The sequence below is a fragment of the Nanorana parkeri genome, unplaced genomic scaffold (assembly GCF_000935625.1).
Source record: "Nanorana parkeri isolate BGI_ZX_2015 unplaced genomic scaffold, ASM93562v1 scaffold1726, whole genome shotgun sequence".
Classification (NCBI taxonomy): Eukaryota; Metazoa; Chordata; class Amphibia; order Anura; family Dicroglossidae; genus Nanorana; species Nanorana parkeri.
The window spans coordinates 176,097-192,094 of NW_017307994.1; the positions used below are offsets into that span (position 1 = coordinate 176,097).

General features: G+C 43.4%; 1 protein-coding gene across 1 annotated transcript in view; it reads left to right on the top strand.

The window, feature by feature from the left end:
• Positions 1 to 299: 299 nt before the first annotated feature.
• LEMD3 (LEM domain containing 3) overlaps positions 300 to 15,998 on the top strand; it is a 21,643-nt gene continuing 5,944 nt past the window's right edge. The window contains exons 1-8 of the mRNA XM_018571289.1: positions 300 to 1,515; positions 8,883 to 8,911; positions 10,365 to 10,428; positions 11,086 to 11,153; positions 11,872 to 11,951; positions 12,760 to 12,905; positions 13,510 to 13,611; positions 14,602 to 14,704. Of these exons, the coding sequence (XP_018426791.1) occupies positions 441 to 1,515; positions 8,883 to 8,911; positions 10,365 to 10,428; positions 11,086 to 11,153; positions 11,872 to 11,951; positions 12,760 to 12,905; positions 13,510 to 13,611; positions 14,602 to 14,704 (1,667 nt within the window). The 5' untranslated portion in view covers positions 300 to 440. The remainder of the gene's footprint in view (positions 1,516 to 8,882; positions 8,912 to 10,364; positions 10,429 to 11,085; positions 11,154 to 11,871; positions 11,952 to 12,759; positions 12,906 to 13,509; positions 13,612 to 14,601; positions 14,705 to 15,998) is intronic.

Sequence of the window (15,998 nt, forward strand, 5' to 3'; positions counted from 1 at the left end):
CCCCTGGCTGCCTCTCCTCTATAGTCTAAAAACAAAAATTGCCGCGTGTGGCGCTAGAGTGTTCAGGTTTCACTTGAAGAAAAGGTGGCAACCCTACCATGTACACTAGCCCAAAGTGGTTTTATTTTTGTGGCATCTTTATTTAACATGACACTGAGCATTCCGGGTGTGTATAAGAACAGAATGTTTCTGGTATGTGATAACAGTGGCTCTGTTTGCTCCTCATGTATTAGAAGTGATACGTGCTCCTCTGTGGGATGCGAGTAACTGCCGCCAGACCGGCGACGCCGTCACGTGACTACCCGCACTCCACCACTAGCCGCGCTCCAAGCGCCAGCCAGACTCCTGGGTGAGCGGCGGGTCTAGTTCACAGTCTAGTTCGCTGACGTCACTTCCGGGGCACAGTGGGCGCGTGCAGGGGGGGCCGGGAGCCCAGGCGAATGGTCAAAATGGCGACCGCTCAGTTAACGGACGAAGAGCTCGTCTCTGAGTTAAAACGCTCGGGTGTGATGCCGGGACCGGTGACGGATAACACTAGGCCGGTCTACCTGAAGAAACTAAAGAAGCTGCGCGAGGAGCAGAGGAGTCGAGCGGGGAAGACCCGGGCAACCAACAACAGCCTGGCGGCGGAGGGTCGCTTGGAGAGCGGAGGAGCCCGCCCGCTGGCTGGGGAGGTGACGCATAGGCGAAGCAGCCGACAATACCCGCAGACGGAGGCCGGGAAGTCTCCGGTGCTGCTGGGCTTCAGCTCCGATGAGTCAGACGCAGACGTCGGCGGCCGCAGGGAGAGAGGCACCCCTCCCCAGACGGCGAGGAACCCGGCCCAGCGGGGCTGTGCGGACTCTGTAGACGGGCGGAAGGCGCCGGTCTGGTGGGGGACGCGCAGGCCGCACAGCCCACAACAACACCGTAGCGACTACGAGCAAGAGGAGGCAAGTAAGAGCCGGGCGGTGAACGGCAGCCGCATTTCCTATTGCAAGGACTATTCGGATTCCGATGAAGAGGAGCCGGCTAAGGACGAGTCACAGTGCCGCCGGACTAGGCGGAGTGTGAACAGGCAGGCCCGGGACAACGGTATGGATCCTCCCGAGCAGGCCAGCAGATCGGGCTGGGACAGGGAGTATAGCCAGGCGTCTCCCAGACATCGGGCGGCCGCCAGGAAGTCTACAGACACAGACACAGGGAAGAGCAACAATCACCTGAACTACAGCCCGGATGGCTCCCGCCTCTATATGGCGAGCAACAGCATTCCCAGCCGGCTCCCTTACTCCAACCATGCCGGATCAAACCACACGTACTACCCGTACAGCAGCCACAAGAAAAAGCCCAACAAGCTGCCCGAGCCCGAGGAAGAGCTACTTCAACAGTTCCGGAGTGCAGAGGTGTCCCCAACGGGGGGCTTCAGTGCCCATTACTTGTCCAGGTTCCTGCTGATCGCGGCCTGCCTCTTTTTCTTCTTCCTGGGACTTACCTATCTGAGGATGAGGGGTACAGGCCTTGCTGGGGAGGAGAGCTGTAAGTATACACAGAATCGGCCTAGCAATGGTATATTGGCAGAGCTGCTTCTAAGATTTCCCATGAGGAAATTGAAGTACTCTAGGCAGAAATCTTATTAACACTTGCACTGGGGCTACCCGGCACTGCTATTACATCGTTAAAGCAGCAGGAACATCTGCTTCTTGCACAGTTATGAACTGTGGGAGATGCCAGCAACTGCCTGCAGAAAATGTGGGGGGCAGATATAAGACCAGTCATTCTACACAAGGGGGGGCAGCAGTGATGATTGGTCCTTTATTACAGGAAGCTGCTGCTGCACCTGGTTTTCTACTGAATTACTGCACAGATCTGGAAGAAAATATATTGAAAACTCCCAAGTTTTAGTTAAAAATGCCTCTTGTATGCAGTGGCGTCAAAAGGGGAATTCGGGACGCACCCGGGTGCCACCATTGGAGGTGTGACACCAAAATGATGGCCAGTCATTTTGGTGTCACCCCCTATGAAAAGCTGGGCACTCAGTCATGGAGGGGACCCGGCGGCATACCTCATCCCGCCGAATGAACGTCCCCTCCTCTTTCTGCCGGCGCCCAGCACCAAGATGGCAGGTGCCAATAAGATGGCCAAGCATGCGCAGTCGACGTCACGCGCATGCATGATAAAATCACGGCGGGGTATCACCCCTTCTCCGCTCCGGGTAACGCTTTGCCCGGGATGCCCCTGCTTGTATGCACAAGGTTTGGTTATCCCAGAGTTCAACTTTAAGGCCTTGTTCACACCAAGCGCGTTCCAAGAGCAGAGCAGTTACCGACCGGAGCAAAACTGCGTCCAATGTATTCCAATGGTATTTTTAGCTCCAGTTCACATCACAGCGTTCCGTTCCAGAGCATGTAAAAAGAACAGCAGAAGGCCCTATTTTACCTGCTCTGGAACGCATCAAAAACGCATGCAAATGCCCTGGAGTGTGGGCGAACTCTTTGGGACATTACCAATAAGGCACCTCTAATGATGTGTGCCCCATGGGTAGCTACTGATTCTTTCTGGAGTAAAGGTTTCATGCAGTGTTACGGTGATGTAGCTGCTGGAGTACACCAATCACTGTGAAGCTCCTCCATCCTGGATGTCTTGTACCTTTTGAAAGAAAAAAATGCAAGCGTTCTGTGATTGGACAAGGGGCATATGAACATCACGAACACCTTGTTTCCTTTGAGAAGAATACATGACCTATCTAACTGGAGGAACTTCACAGCATGCGACCTGCTGTGTTCCAGCCCCTACTTTTAGTTTTTAATGGTGATGTCCCTGTCAGAGGCTGCATGACAGTCAAATGTTTGGCCTCTACATTTTTCCTTTAAAAAAAAACAATGGGCCAGACCTCATTAGAGGTACTTTAACAATACCCCAATAAAGTTTTTGCCCGCACTTCAGCTTAAGTGACCAGTCACACCATCTACAGTGTGTTCTGGTGCATAGATCAAGCTGGGCAGCCTTCTGGGATGGGAGTAGGCGTGTTGGTGCCATTCATGTTAATGGCACCACAGACTCCCCCCGCTCGCAGTGCGATCGCCCATACCGGAACGCGAGGTACAGGAAAACCCTCCATTACAGTGCAATCTAAAAAAATAATGCATGCAGCATTTTTTCAGATTGCACTGCAATGGAGGGTCTGTTGACTTGACTTGCTGTTGCACTCTGATTTTCTTCCAATGAATGGGGCTAGTTCACACCAGATCTGTTGTGTTGCACAGAAAAAAAGTAGTGCATGTTCTGGGTTTTTTTCCCCAACGTAACATAATGGGTCAATGTGAACTAGCCTCATTCATGTCCATTCATTTTTTTGGTGCCCTTCTGTTATCAGTTACGAACATGTATCGCAACGCAACTTTATCCAGTGTGGCTAGGCCCTTAGGAAAGCTGCCCATGTGTAGTAACATCCCACCATTCTTCCTGCTTGGCTGTCTTAATGTGACACTAAACCCAGGCGTTTAAATCTTACAAATGCATTCAAGCACCTTAACTATTAATAAAAATGTGCCTTATTTGTGTATCACTCGGCTGTAGATCCTCAAATCAGCTCTGAATTCCACAATCTCAATTCAAATGAGTAAACTAAACATGAGGTTTTAGTCCATCACAGGAGCGAGCTTGGACTACTTTACAACAGACACTGTTCCATGGGGAACAAAAGTAAGCACCCTCCAGAAGGAAGGACAGTGTCAGCACCAATCCAGAGATGATTTGAGGATCTACAGCCGAGTGATACACAAATAAGAGACCGTTTTTGTTATTAGGGTACTTGAATGTATTTTTAAGATTTAACGCCTGAGTTTAGTGTTGCTTTAAGGGCTTGTTCACACCAATTGTGATGCGTTCCAGAGTGTTAGCTGCTGGAACGCACCGCAATCGCTCACAAAACTTCCCCCTTCGTTCTGGGGCATGGCGGTGCATTGCAACTTAATGGCACCGCGCCCCCCACAGTGCAATCGGATGCATGGCAAAACATTGGCAGCGTTCCGTTCCACTGCAAATGCAAAAAATGCGGCTTGCTTTATTTTTTGCAGTGGAACGGAACGCAAGCAATGTTTTGCATGTCTGATCGCACTGCGGGTGGGGGGAGGGGGCGTGAAAGCGGTACCATTTGCCAATCCCGCTCCAGAACGCAAGAAGTTTTGTGAGCAATTGTGGTGTGTTCCAGGGGCTACCGCTCTGGAACGCACTGTAATTAGTGTGAACAAGCCCTTAGGCTGTATTTCAGCAGTGAGGAACTAAGAATCCTAAAAGGACAGTATTTTTTTTACTGTATATGCAGCCTGACTGCATTACAGTAATAAATGCAAATAGTTAAATTGAGTTTTTGAAGCAAACACACCCACAAGCAAATGCTAATTGTGTGATAGTACAGTTACCTCCCAGAAGAGTTTTTGTAAAGTGCCCAGCTTACAAAACCATGTAATGTATTACAGCAACATCTAAGCAGGTATTCCCTTGGCTGTCATGTAGTCTGCTCCTACCCGGTCCTTTTTTCTACCTATTGGCTGCAGAGTATGATGGGGCTATTGGCATGGACAGAACAGACTGAGTAGAAATTTTATTGTTCGCTCTTTTATTACAGTGTCGTCTTTTTCAGGTAAGCTGGATACTTTACAAATTGTATGTGGTACCTGCACTTTAATGTAGCTGTACATGGAACAGGTTTGCTTTATTATCATATATACTGAAACAACCACTAAGTACCTATTTGGAGAAACTGCTCCCTTATACCACAGCAGACAGTTATGTGGCCAACTGCATAGGCATTTGGTCATGTGATCTATAAGGGTAGAACAGGCCTGTTTGAACCCTTTTCCTTCCCTTTAGCAGAAGCAATACAAATTGTGAGGTGTTTGGTCGTATGTGGCCACCTGAGCTGCATTTTCACTGTCCAAGAGAAGTCATACATATATCATACAGCAGTGGTTCTTGACCTCTCTAGGGCTGGGACGCCTTGGTAATATTTGCCAAGTTCTGGTGCCCCCCAGCAGTAAAATTTAGGGATGACGCAGCTGCTACAGCAACATCTGACAGTGCGGCGGGAGAACTGATACTGCTGCGCCAGGAGGAGCTTCTCGCCTAGCGCAGCAGAAGGCGCGCAGTGATCCACAGGTTGAGAACCACTGTTTTAAGGAGACAATGAAGCCTCTATTCCCATGGCAGTGTCACTCAGGGGGTCCTAATTAAGTGTTTGAAGGTCCCCAGAATTAGCATTTAAATTAAGCTTATAACTGAGCAGCAGTCGGTAATGTCTCAAGTGGTCAACATGGCCAGCTTTAATATTCATTGGACCCTGGGCAAAAATTTTCCTGGGCCTACCTGCCACGCAGTGTCCCCTGCCCTGCACCCACCATGCAATTTCGCTCTCCAGTCAATCGCATAGTAAACAGAATGGTTGTGCAGGGGTGGACTGACTACACGTGTACTGTACCACCCTCAGCCCTGTTCTATGACATCCTTTCCCTGTGTGCTGTACCTGCACAGCCCACATAAAACACAATGCGCAGTATATACACTGCACATGGCTATTTAACCCGTCCACTGTACTGTGAGCAGCCCAGGAGGAGGAGGCTTAGACATGGGGGAGGCTGGTTGTTACTGCACTATATCCCAGCAGGTAAGTTCAGAAGCTCCCTGCTGACACAGGCTCCCCACGCTTTGCTCAGTGCTCGCCACAGTTGCCGGCCAGTGTGCTCCCAGTTCCTCGGCATCTCAAATGCTGGGCAGTGTGTGGCTCCACCGGGACTCCCTCGGCTCTTTTCCCTGGACCGCTCGGCCTGTCAACATGCTTGGGGTGAGTCCAGGAGTGGTGTGGCCATGTCTGTCGGTGGCGGGGAGAGGGAGGGTGTGAGGAGCCCAACTAATCGACTGATCAGCGAATTGATAACGAAAAATAGTTGACAGACCTATTTTCTTTTTCGATTAGCTGTTTCAGCCCTACACTACCCCATACATGTCACTGTGTTTTGAACTACTGCCAAGGTTGGGTTGTGACGCAATTACATTTATTTAAGGGCATTTGACTCAGAGAATTGGGATTGGAAGACTGCATCCTGTTATATTTCTGCTTGCTAACCACATGGTAGATGTAGTTTGTATGTGCAAAACACTGTTTAAAATGCATACTGCAAAATACACTTTACAAACATCTTGTAATGCAAATTATTTTCCTTTAGAAACTGTATTTTTTTGTATTAATGTTTAACAGGTTAAGAGCCCATGAGTGCTTTTCTTGCGCTCATTTTCTGTGTGGGTTGAGTTTTTTTGGATACTGCAGAGTGAATGGAAATATATTGAAACTGCACAGTGTGTTCCTGTTTTTGTAAATGGTGGAGGTGGAACATTATACCGACATCTTATACCATTCTATAACTCAAGCCACGAAATTTTCCCACTGGATATTCTGCAAAGATTTTTTGTTAGTTTTTAGGCCATACTTAATAATTAGGAAGAAAGAGATCCTGTCAAGATAAAACACTAGCTACCTGCAGAAATCAAATTTTCTGTGCAGTTGCGGTCTAAACTGAAAGATCTTTCAATGGACAGATCAGTTGAACAGGGAAAAGCACTACTAGACTATGGTCTCAGTTCCAGCTAATCTTCAGGGGACTGTAATGATTGGCTGGGAAAATCCAACCTGGCTAGTAAAATTAATTCTTCCTAGACAGGGTTTATCTGAACAGGTTGGAGAGTGGATTTAAATTTTGACTTTTAAAGGTGCGTGCTCCAGGACTATTCTCTTCATTTATGCTGCACTATTAGTGAGTCGGTGATCAGGAACAAGTATGCAGGTCAGTGGACTTGAGTTCCCTACTTTGAGCTCATTTGACGCTATGGATCTGATAGGTCATTGAGAGAATACTACAAACTAAACTTATTTCTCTAAAGTCACCAATCAGATGTAAACTGTCAGGACAGGTTTGACTAATTGATGTCTGGAGGGAAGTAACTCTAGGCTTTTGAGCTTGTACTGGGATAAGTAGCATTGGAAGCATAAGAGTGATGACTTAAGAGCTTGTGCTGTTAAAATTAAAGAATTTGATATGACTTCAATTGCATCCTAACCCATTATTGATGTGTAATGCTAAAATGAGGTTGACGATTTACAGTAGATGAAAACTCAACGCATAACTACGCTATGGCAATGCTTACCCGCTGTTAAGCATGCTGTTTATGTAAAAATGACATTTATAAAGTACCTCTTTGCTTTAGTTTCCCAGTGGTCACATTACCAATGTGTCTTCTCTTTCACCCTAGCTTTGGGTGGATCCTATAAGGCACCTGGCGCCAGTGTCGCAAATCTCAAGACCTGTCCATGTTGACACCCAAAATCATTCCAGTAATCCCAACCTTGCTCCTTCCTTATCCCTATTAAATAATGTCCATCAAACTGAAGGGAGGAATAGCACCGGATCTGTGTGGCCAGTCTTGATTGCACAGGAAGAGGCAGGCCTTGAGGGGCACACTGATAATGTGGCGTTGGAATGGCAAGGCAAACTGACCACAGAGATGCCAGGTTACCATTACATTGTATCTGCCCCTATATCTAAAAGTTCTTGACTTCAACTAAGCGGCTCCAGTGTCTAATAATCGATGAAAATAAAGTGATATTGAAGTCCCAAGGATTTTAAGCTATTTCAAATGTTGATGAAATAGCTTACAATGGATGCTGCTCCTTCATGTTTAAAAGTTTTTTTAGTTTCCTGCAGAATCAGCTGGTCACCTGCGTACTGGTCCTAACTTTTCTTTTTTAGTGACTCATTTCTCAAGCAGAGTGCTATGCAGTCACCCTTGTATGTGCTGGTAAGCTGTGTGCGTCTCTACAAACACACAGACACAGCAAATAAAGCTGCTTCCCTCTCCCCTGGCCCCCTCTCCTCCCTTCTCCAAGCTAGTAGATGAACAGTTGCTGGAGTCTGCTCTGTCCTTTTTGTGAAATTGTACTGGGCCGGAGGTTCAGGGTAGCTGAGAGACTTGGAAGCAGCTGTACAGAAACATGATTGTTTTGGGCAAGAATGTAAAGCAATCCTTTGCTGGGCAATGTATATTTGTTCTGGATTCATTATTGAAAAAAGTTTGAGTATTTAATACTACTTTAAAACATTTCCACTAGTGCAGTGCTTCCTCATAATTTTACTAGAAAGCGATCTATAAAGTGCTATATGTATCAAATAATACACCGTAAATAGCAATAAGTCAAATGTGCAATCCAAAGTCATCAGTTGACTGATGCAATTGTGTGAAGTTGATGTATTCCTTTGCGATTCTCCCAAGTACTGTGTCATTTTCATGAATCACTGTGTTGCTCCGCCTCAGTGAAAATTGCATATACTTTTATTTCACAGGGTTAGTGCATTTAATTTCTTATCCAATAACTCCAGTTAGGATCTGGTTACTTTTATATGTGTGTGTGTGTACAATGATGCATGCACGCGTTCCTTGGATTATAATGGACAAAAGCCCTAGGCACACATAAGTAAGCGTATGCTTTCACTTCAGGATAGGGGATTCCCTTTTTTTTCCCCCCTAATGGAGATGTCCACTGTCCTGTTTTATAACGTAATTTCTGTTTAAAAAGTAAATATGAAGAATAGTTTTCATGTTAGGCAGGCTTCTCAAACCCAACCAAAGTATTCAACTTGTTCACTCCTTCACATGACTGTTCATGTATCATATAGAGGCAGATTTCAGCCTGAAATTTCTGATTTTACGGCTTAGTTAATTTCTGTCTCACAACTGGTTTTCCTCACCGCTAGTTTTATGAAGTATGTATATTTGTAAGCATGTGTTTAAAACTGAACATGTACCAATACGTAATGATTTTTACCTAAACGGTTGTTTTTTTTTTGTTCCCTCAGTACGAAATCCTGATGACCTTCCTAGTAATGTAAGTATTAAAAATATTGTAAACCTTTTTTCTCCTTCTAGGCTTAGGGGGTAATTTATAAACAGGAGTGCATTAAGGCCACTTTGTTGGAGTTGAAAATTGATTATGGCTTAATTTTAAAATGTTATTCCTTGTGGTTATAATTAAACCATTTCATCCAGTTATGTATTTTAAAATATTGCTGATGAAATGCAATCTTTGTATTGGTGTCTCACAATCTTGCATACCAGAAATCAGTGATCTGAAGTCATGCTGATAAAACATTGAGTGCTAATTGTATGGTCCAAGCATATTAACTGAGCATACAGAAATAAAAGTAATAAAAGAAATTGCAAATATCAGTAGAAGCTAATCCAGTGTAATAATCTATAGATTACATGGCAACACGACGATGAAGGACCCAAATTGATTTGTATAGCTGTGTAAAAAGAGTATAAATATGAAGTATGCAGGTTAATATGCCAAACTAATCGGTAATAATTGTAGAAGTTGCAATATATCTTGCTATCAGGGTATCTCTTGCAACCCTCAATGCAAACATATAATCGAAAATGAAAAGCGCAGCACTGGTGAATAGATCACTGCTCCTGCTTGCCCCTGGCAGATACTGAGCATGTGTGGTTGGCAATCCCAGCACATGGCAAGGCACACCACCATGTGTTCACTCTCAGTAGCTGAACAGAATTAGAATTGTTTGGCAGATAACTGTTCACATTTATGTACTGTATGTTACAAGTGTGCATTTATCAGAATAGAGATTTGATTTGCAACCAGCTACTGTGCTATACATACTATACATTTTATTTCTACTATATGAAAGAAGGATAAGATGCTGGCTACAGTTCATTTTACTTTTAGCGCATATGTTGGCTATTCCTTTAAGGAGAACTATGTAGCAGTAGCTTGCAGTATACTGAGCTTAGGGTGACTGGAGGACGCTAGTTTGTCTCCTCCCGTAACCCTAAGGAGAACTATGGGAAAAAGCCTTAACCCCATAGTTCTCCTTTAATGATACCCCTGAATGCCAAGCTGTTCTGATTTGGCAAAACTTCAGCACTTTGTCATTGTGATGAAGCTTGCCTGCCTGACCTCTTTCCTTCCACACATTTCCTGTTGGTTAGTGAGGCTAAGGGCCACTTGGAATGTGTGAGGGTGGGAATTTGTGTTACGCCCTGACACCAATATCTGGATTGGATCAGAGCTTTGCCTGGCATTTGAGAAAACCAGAAGATACTGAAAGCTGCTGCAGGTATGCTCCATTCTTACCAGTTAGTAACCTTTAGTATTCTTAAAGAAAGTCTTTAAATCTGATGTCTGTGTCGAAAGAGCAGTAGAGGAATTGAACTTGGTACTGGTACATATTTGACGCCTTATGTTGTCAATGGCATTGTGCTCACCTACTGTTTGTATTTATTTTTTGCTTGTTTTTCAATGTTTCACTTTTTGTTTTCAGACTGAGAAAAATCGGCTGATTAATACTCTTCATAAACTTCATGATAAATTGGCTAAGACAGCAGGTAAATATTGCATCTAAGAAAATAACACAGCGTTAAGGTTGAGCAAATAAATAATCAAACATCCAGTGTTATAAGTGCACGAGGTATTTATAATCTTCCAATGATACATATATAAATATAATTGAATGAACAAATGTGAATATTATGAACCTAATCAATTAGAACTCTGTGAAAAATCTTCAGTGATTATCCTTCAATTCTCAAAAATATACAGTCCATAGAGTTATAGATACACTGTGGCAAAAACAAATTTATTCAGTGTCCATAAAAATTGATACTTTGTAGATCAGTCCCAGCAAGTGTCAGTGAAAAAATGTGTTTAAATAGATTCAGTGAAAAACACTTTAAATAGTGGAGGAAGCGGTTCTTATTCTCAATCCACCATTCTCTCGATCTGCCCGCCCGAATATTCGGCAGATCGAGAGACGGGGTCGATACCTTTCAGCGGGGCTACACTTGCTCACTACATCTGGTGAGTAATTATAGTCATCAGGGCAAACACAGGAGTGACTCTTTCAAGTGACGACAAACTACGATCTATCCAAAATGAGAAACCTTTGTGCACTTTATGGAAACGGTGACTCTCTAAGTGAATTGATTTATTTACTGTCTTATGCTGTTTTTTTGAAAACCTTTTTTCTTTCCCAATTCTTGTAGGAGATTATATGTGTGGTGATGTAGAGTATGGTCGTATTTCTATCCAGGAGGCAGCTGAATATTTACAGGTTGGTACTGTCCTTTTTTAGCGCTCCCTGGCTTTTGTCATAAGAATCCTTAACGGAGAACTATGAGGTGAGTGCTTTTCACTCACCTCATAGTTCTAGCCGACCTGTGACAATGAGACTGTCACAGGTCGGCTCAGTAGATCGGGAGGTGAGCGAACACATACCAGCGTTTGCTCACTTCTCGATCCTGTCACTGCTCTCTGCCGTGACAGGGGAGGGGCTGGACTCCCCCCAGCACTGACTGGCAGAACGGACGGGGGAGGGTGCGGGTACAGCTGGCTCTGCCTCTAGATAGGCAGAGCCAGCTGTCACTCGCGCAGCTGGGCAGATCCAGACATAATTGTCGGGATCCTTTTCAGCCGCATCGTCTCAGTATACCGCAAGCTGTAGCTCGCGGTACACTGAGCTTAGGGTGATGGGAGGCCTTAACCCCATAGTTCTCCTTTTAATGCTTTTTTCCCTGTTTTTTTCTTTTCATTGCAAATACATTTTAAACTTAAAATTACACTCCTGTGTAACTTACTCCCTCTATGCATTGCAAAGCTTAGTGTGTTGTAAGGATTCCAGGCATTGTTGTGGCGTACCAATTTGTCAGTAATCTGATCTGAGAACCCCTTTACTTAGATTTGCTCTTTTTACACTTGTATAAACGCATAACAATATTTTATTTGTGAATTATATTCACGTTCTAATTTAATTTACAATCTGAATTCAACAGGGGCTTGGTCAAGAATATGTCAGTCAGTTTAACAACTCCTTGAGATGGATTTTACAGTCTGGAAAAGATGTTGGAATAAAGTAAGTGTTTGTTTTTAATATAAACATTCCTTCTTCCATAGTGTGTAAAGCAATTGATACCACCCTTTTATTTATTTATTTTCTTTTATACTTTTGTCCTGCTGTCAGGGGTTGTGTATACAGTAAGCAAATATGAATGCCCAATGCAGAGTTTCTTGCTTTTGTAGTGCTTCACAGCAAGTTTTGAGTTACTATTCTGTCTCACAGGGCAAGTGTGAACTAGTTGACTCATTAAAAACTGCATTCCCTTTGGGGCTCCTGTTTTATCCCCACAGTAAAGTGTATTCTTTTTAGTACATTAGGGAAACGGGGATTTAAATATAACCCCTATACCCAGCATGCCTCAGGTGGTGTGGGTTTTTTTTTTTTTCTCCTTCCCTTCATTCATTCCTTCTCAATCAACTTCAAGATTTATCTGTAAAAAATAAGGGAAGGCAACTGGACTTGCTGTATTTTTCTTGACTACGTTTCACTGGACATCCAACCAGCTTTCTCAAAAAAGCTGGTTGGATATCCAGTGAAACGTCAAGAAAAATACAGCAAGTCCAGTTGCCTTCCCTTATTTTTTACAGATATACCATGACCTGCATGAATGAGAACCTTCAGACGTTCAATCAAGATTCCTCACTGCTTGATCTGGTCTATACATAACAGCTATCTGGATTGCTGTTTCCCCAGCCTAGCTTTAGATTCCATACGCAGACCCAACTGGATGGGTCTTATCATTTTCAAGTAATTTTCCGAATGCTAACTTTGTGACTTATGAATTTTTGCCAAATGTGTTTTACAAACATTTTGTTTTAAACAGATGTTCTGGGGACATAGAAGATGATGTTGCTTTAACTATCACCAGTGTAAAGTATTTGGAATCTACACGGCCACAGATGTCCTTTTTCTGTCGCATCCGACGCGCATTTATTACTGTAGCCTGTAGGCTGTCCCTTTTACCTCTAGGTAATTTTTGTCTTTTGTTGTTCACATATGATTGTGATAAATTGTGGAACTCTTTTAATAACGTTTAACTGTAGCACGCCTTATGGTTCTTGCATCCATCAGGAGTATTTCTATTTAGCCCCTATGAATACTAAAATGGCTATTTTTTAAAGACTTTTGGGCAGGAGATGGTTTTTCATTAAGAGTATCAACATTTTATTTTAAAAAATGTTTTATATGCACATGACTGCCTTTCATCTTTGTGGGCTACATGAAAGAGGTTGATATAGTTAAAGAGCACTAGAGTGCATAGACAGCCTAGTTCTCCAAGCAGATGTATCCTCACAGGTCTGTCAGTGGAGGCTGGAGAAATAAAGCCGCATGATAAACTTTAACTTCGCCATGGCTTTAGATATTGGTAAGGGAACAGGCACTTTTTGTGCAGGGAACGGTTTTGTCACTTATGGTGCACTTTATTCAAAACCCTGATATTTGCAAGAATGGAGAGACTGGTTAAATCTCTAAAAAGTGTACTGTTAATCTAGAGAGTATATATGCATTTCACATGTGATGTGATATATATGTATGTGTGTAATATATATATATTTATATTGTTATTATTCAGGTATTGCTACAGTTTGGGCTGTTCTTCGATATATGAAATATCGTTGGGCAAAAGAGGAGGAGGAAAATAAACAAATGTATGACCTGGTCATAAAAATTATAGGTAAGCCCTAAATATGGTTTAGTCGCTTTTGGATTTAAAGGGATGTTTAAATGCTTACTAAAAGGCCTCACCAGTTCTGCAGGGTATATGTAAGTAGTCCACCTCCTAATAGTCCCTCACTACCCTTAGGCTACATCGTTTTAAATCTATAGCTTTTTATTGAAGAATATCAATATACAAAATAGGTGCTATGAGGGATTATCTCATAGCTCCTGTCTGCTTATTTAATACATTTTCCTTGTGCACCACCTAGGCCTTTTCTAAAGGGTTTTGCACTGAGCAATCAGAAGTGCTCTGCTTGATGGTGAGAGAGATATATAGATATATTCTAGTATATTTTAGTGAGCACATAGAGTTACTGTTGCACTTCTATTTTTGATATTGCTTTCATATTTTCATGTTTGCTGTTCATAGCCATGCATTGTGAGAGAGGGGTAAAGCGCAACCATTAAGTGGCACTGCAGTAGTAGGAAGCAAAGCTTGCATGTGTAATAAAATATGGCTGCCTCATATGTCCCTATCTGATTACAAATTGCTCAGAAACATGGTTTTAAAATACACAAGATTTGCATATAGCTAATGAAGTGTGTTAGTGCTGCCACTAACTTAAGCCTTACATTGGTGGCAGTGAAAGGGTTAAACTGTGTTCAAAAAAAAAAAACCCCAGTGTGTCCTTAAACAGGCAAATTGGTCTGTTGTCATTTTGCCTGACTGCTATATTTGGTTTTCGCATCTAGGCTTTATTGACCTGTGGCCATGAAAGTATTTCCGATTTAAATTTGGTGAAAGCAGACTGTAAAGTTGTTTTATAGGAATCTTCCGTGGATTGACTGTTCAGTCAGCATGCACATGTATAACTATGTACCTAAAAATATCTTAACTTATAAAAGTAGGAAAGTTTGTATATATTTAGCAAGTGTCCAATTTTTGCAAGGGCAAAAAAAAGGTCATGTAGATAATTATTTTCAGCTGTTTGCATTTTTTTTCTAGATGTTTTGAAAAGTCATGGTGAAGCTTGTCAAGAAAACAAAGGGCTTGATCCATACACACCAATCCCACATGTGAGAGACTCATTGATCCCAGCTTGTGACAGGTTAGTATTTGTCAGTATGGCAAAAATTTGTAAATTGGTTGGAAAGTAAATCTAGTTTTCATTTTACTGTTTATAAAACCTGAATTGCTTATTTCTCCATCATCCATTGAGGAACACAGCTTGGAGGACTGTATGATGCATATGGGTATGCTGCTGCCTACAGGAAAATGGACACTAGGCAAAAAAATTTACATTTGAAACTTTAAGGACATAACCCCTCTCACCTTACACCAGCCAGTTTCACATGGTGTTCTCAGGAGAATGGATGTCTCCTATTTTTTTGTTTGTTTCTTTGGAGAGATTCTTCTCTCCAGCTGCCAGTTGATTCATACAGGATACAATTAAATCCTGGAAGTCTCTCTAGTCGGCTGACAAAACTGGTAGATTCATGCCAGATAAAATGTAAATCCTGGACGTTTCTCCAGTGGTCCGGAAGCAGGTCATCTCTAGTCTCAGTGATAATGAATGCGGTGGTCCTGAATAGGGATTGACTGATTATCGGGGCTGATATTCCTAACTTTTTTCTTTTTTATCAGTATCTGTTACATGTACCAATATTAAACACTGCAAATTTCAGCCGGTTCTTAAGTAACTAGCCGCAATTTGCTCAGTGGGTGCCTCTGTCTGGCCGGCATCCTCGATCAGCTGACAGAGCAATCAGAAAATCTATGTAGGAACAGAGCTGGCAGCCAGTGACCTGCTGGCTTTGTTCGGTATTCTGATGGTGGCCGCTGTCGGAATACAGAAATTGCAGGGGAAGCAATAGCCAGCCTGCTATTGCAATTTGAAACAGCCAAAAGCAGGCTGGCTATTGCTCCAAGCCACTGCGAATCAGTCGGCAGATAACTCTCCTTCAGGTCCGACCTCCCTCTGCTCCCCTGTGACAGACAGTATGCTGGTCCCGGGCTCACACCGGAGCGCGGGACCAGCTTGACAGCGGGGGGGAGGGGGGAGCGTGCGTCACAGGACCTCATACAAGCGATCCGCCGGCTCTAGTGCTTTGAAAGGTACATGTCAGACACGCAGGACTTCCCGCGCTCGTTACTCAAGTACGGCTTCAGCCCTGTGTGGATCTGTTTGTGTGTAAGCACCTTGGATTTGCGATTGAAGCATTTTCTCTATCTAGAACAGAAGAGCTTCTCGTCTGAGCAACTTCTGCTGTGTTCCACAAAGTGAGCCCTGAATTTGAAGCAAAAAGATTGCTATAGAGGCAACAAAACTTGTGTAATGCAGAAATAGATGTGCCATCAGAGTTCTGTGGAATCAGATGCTTTCTGCAATGGGGGGGGGGGGG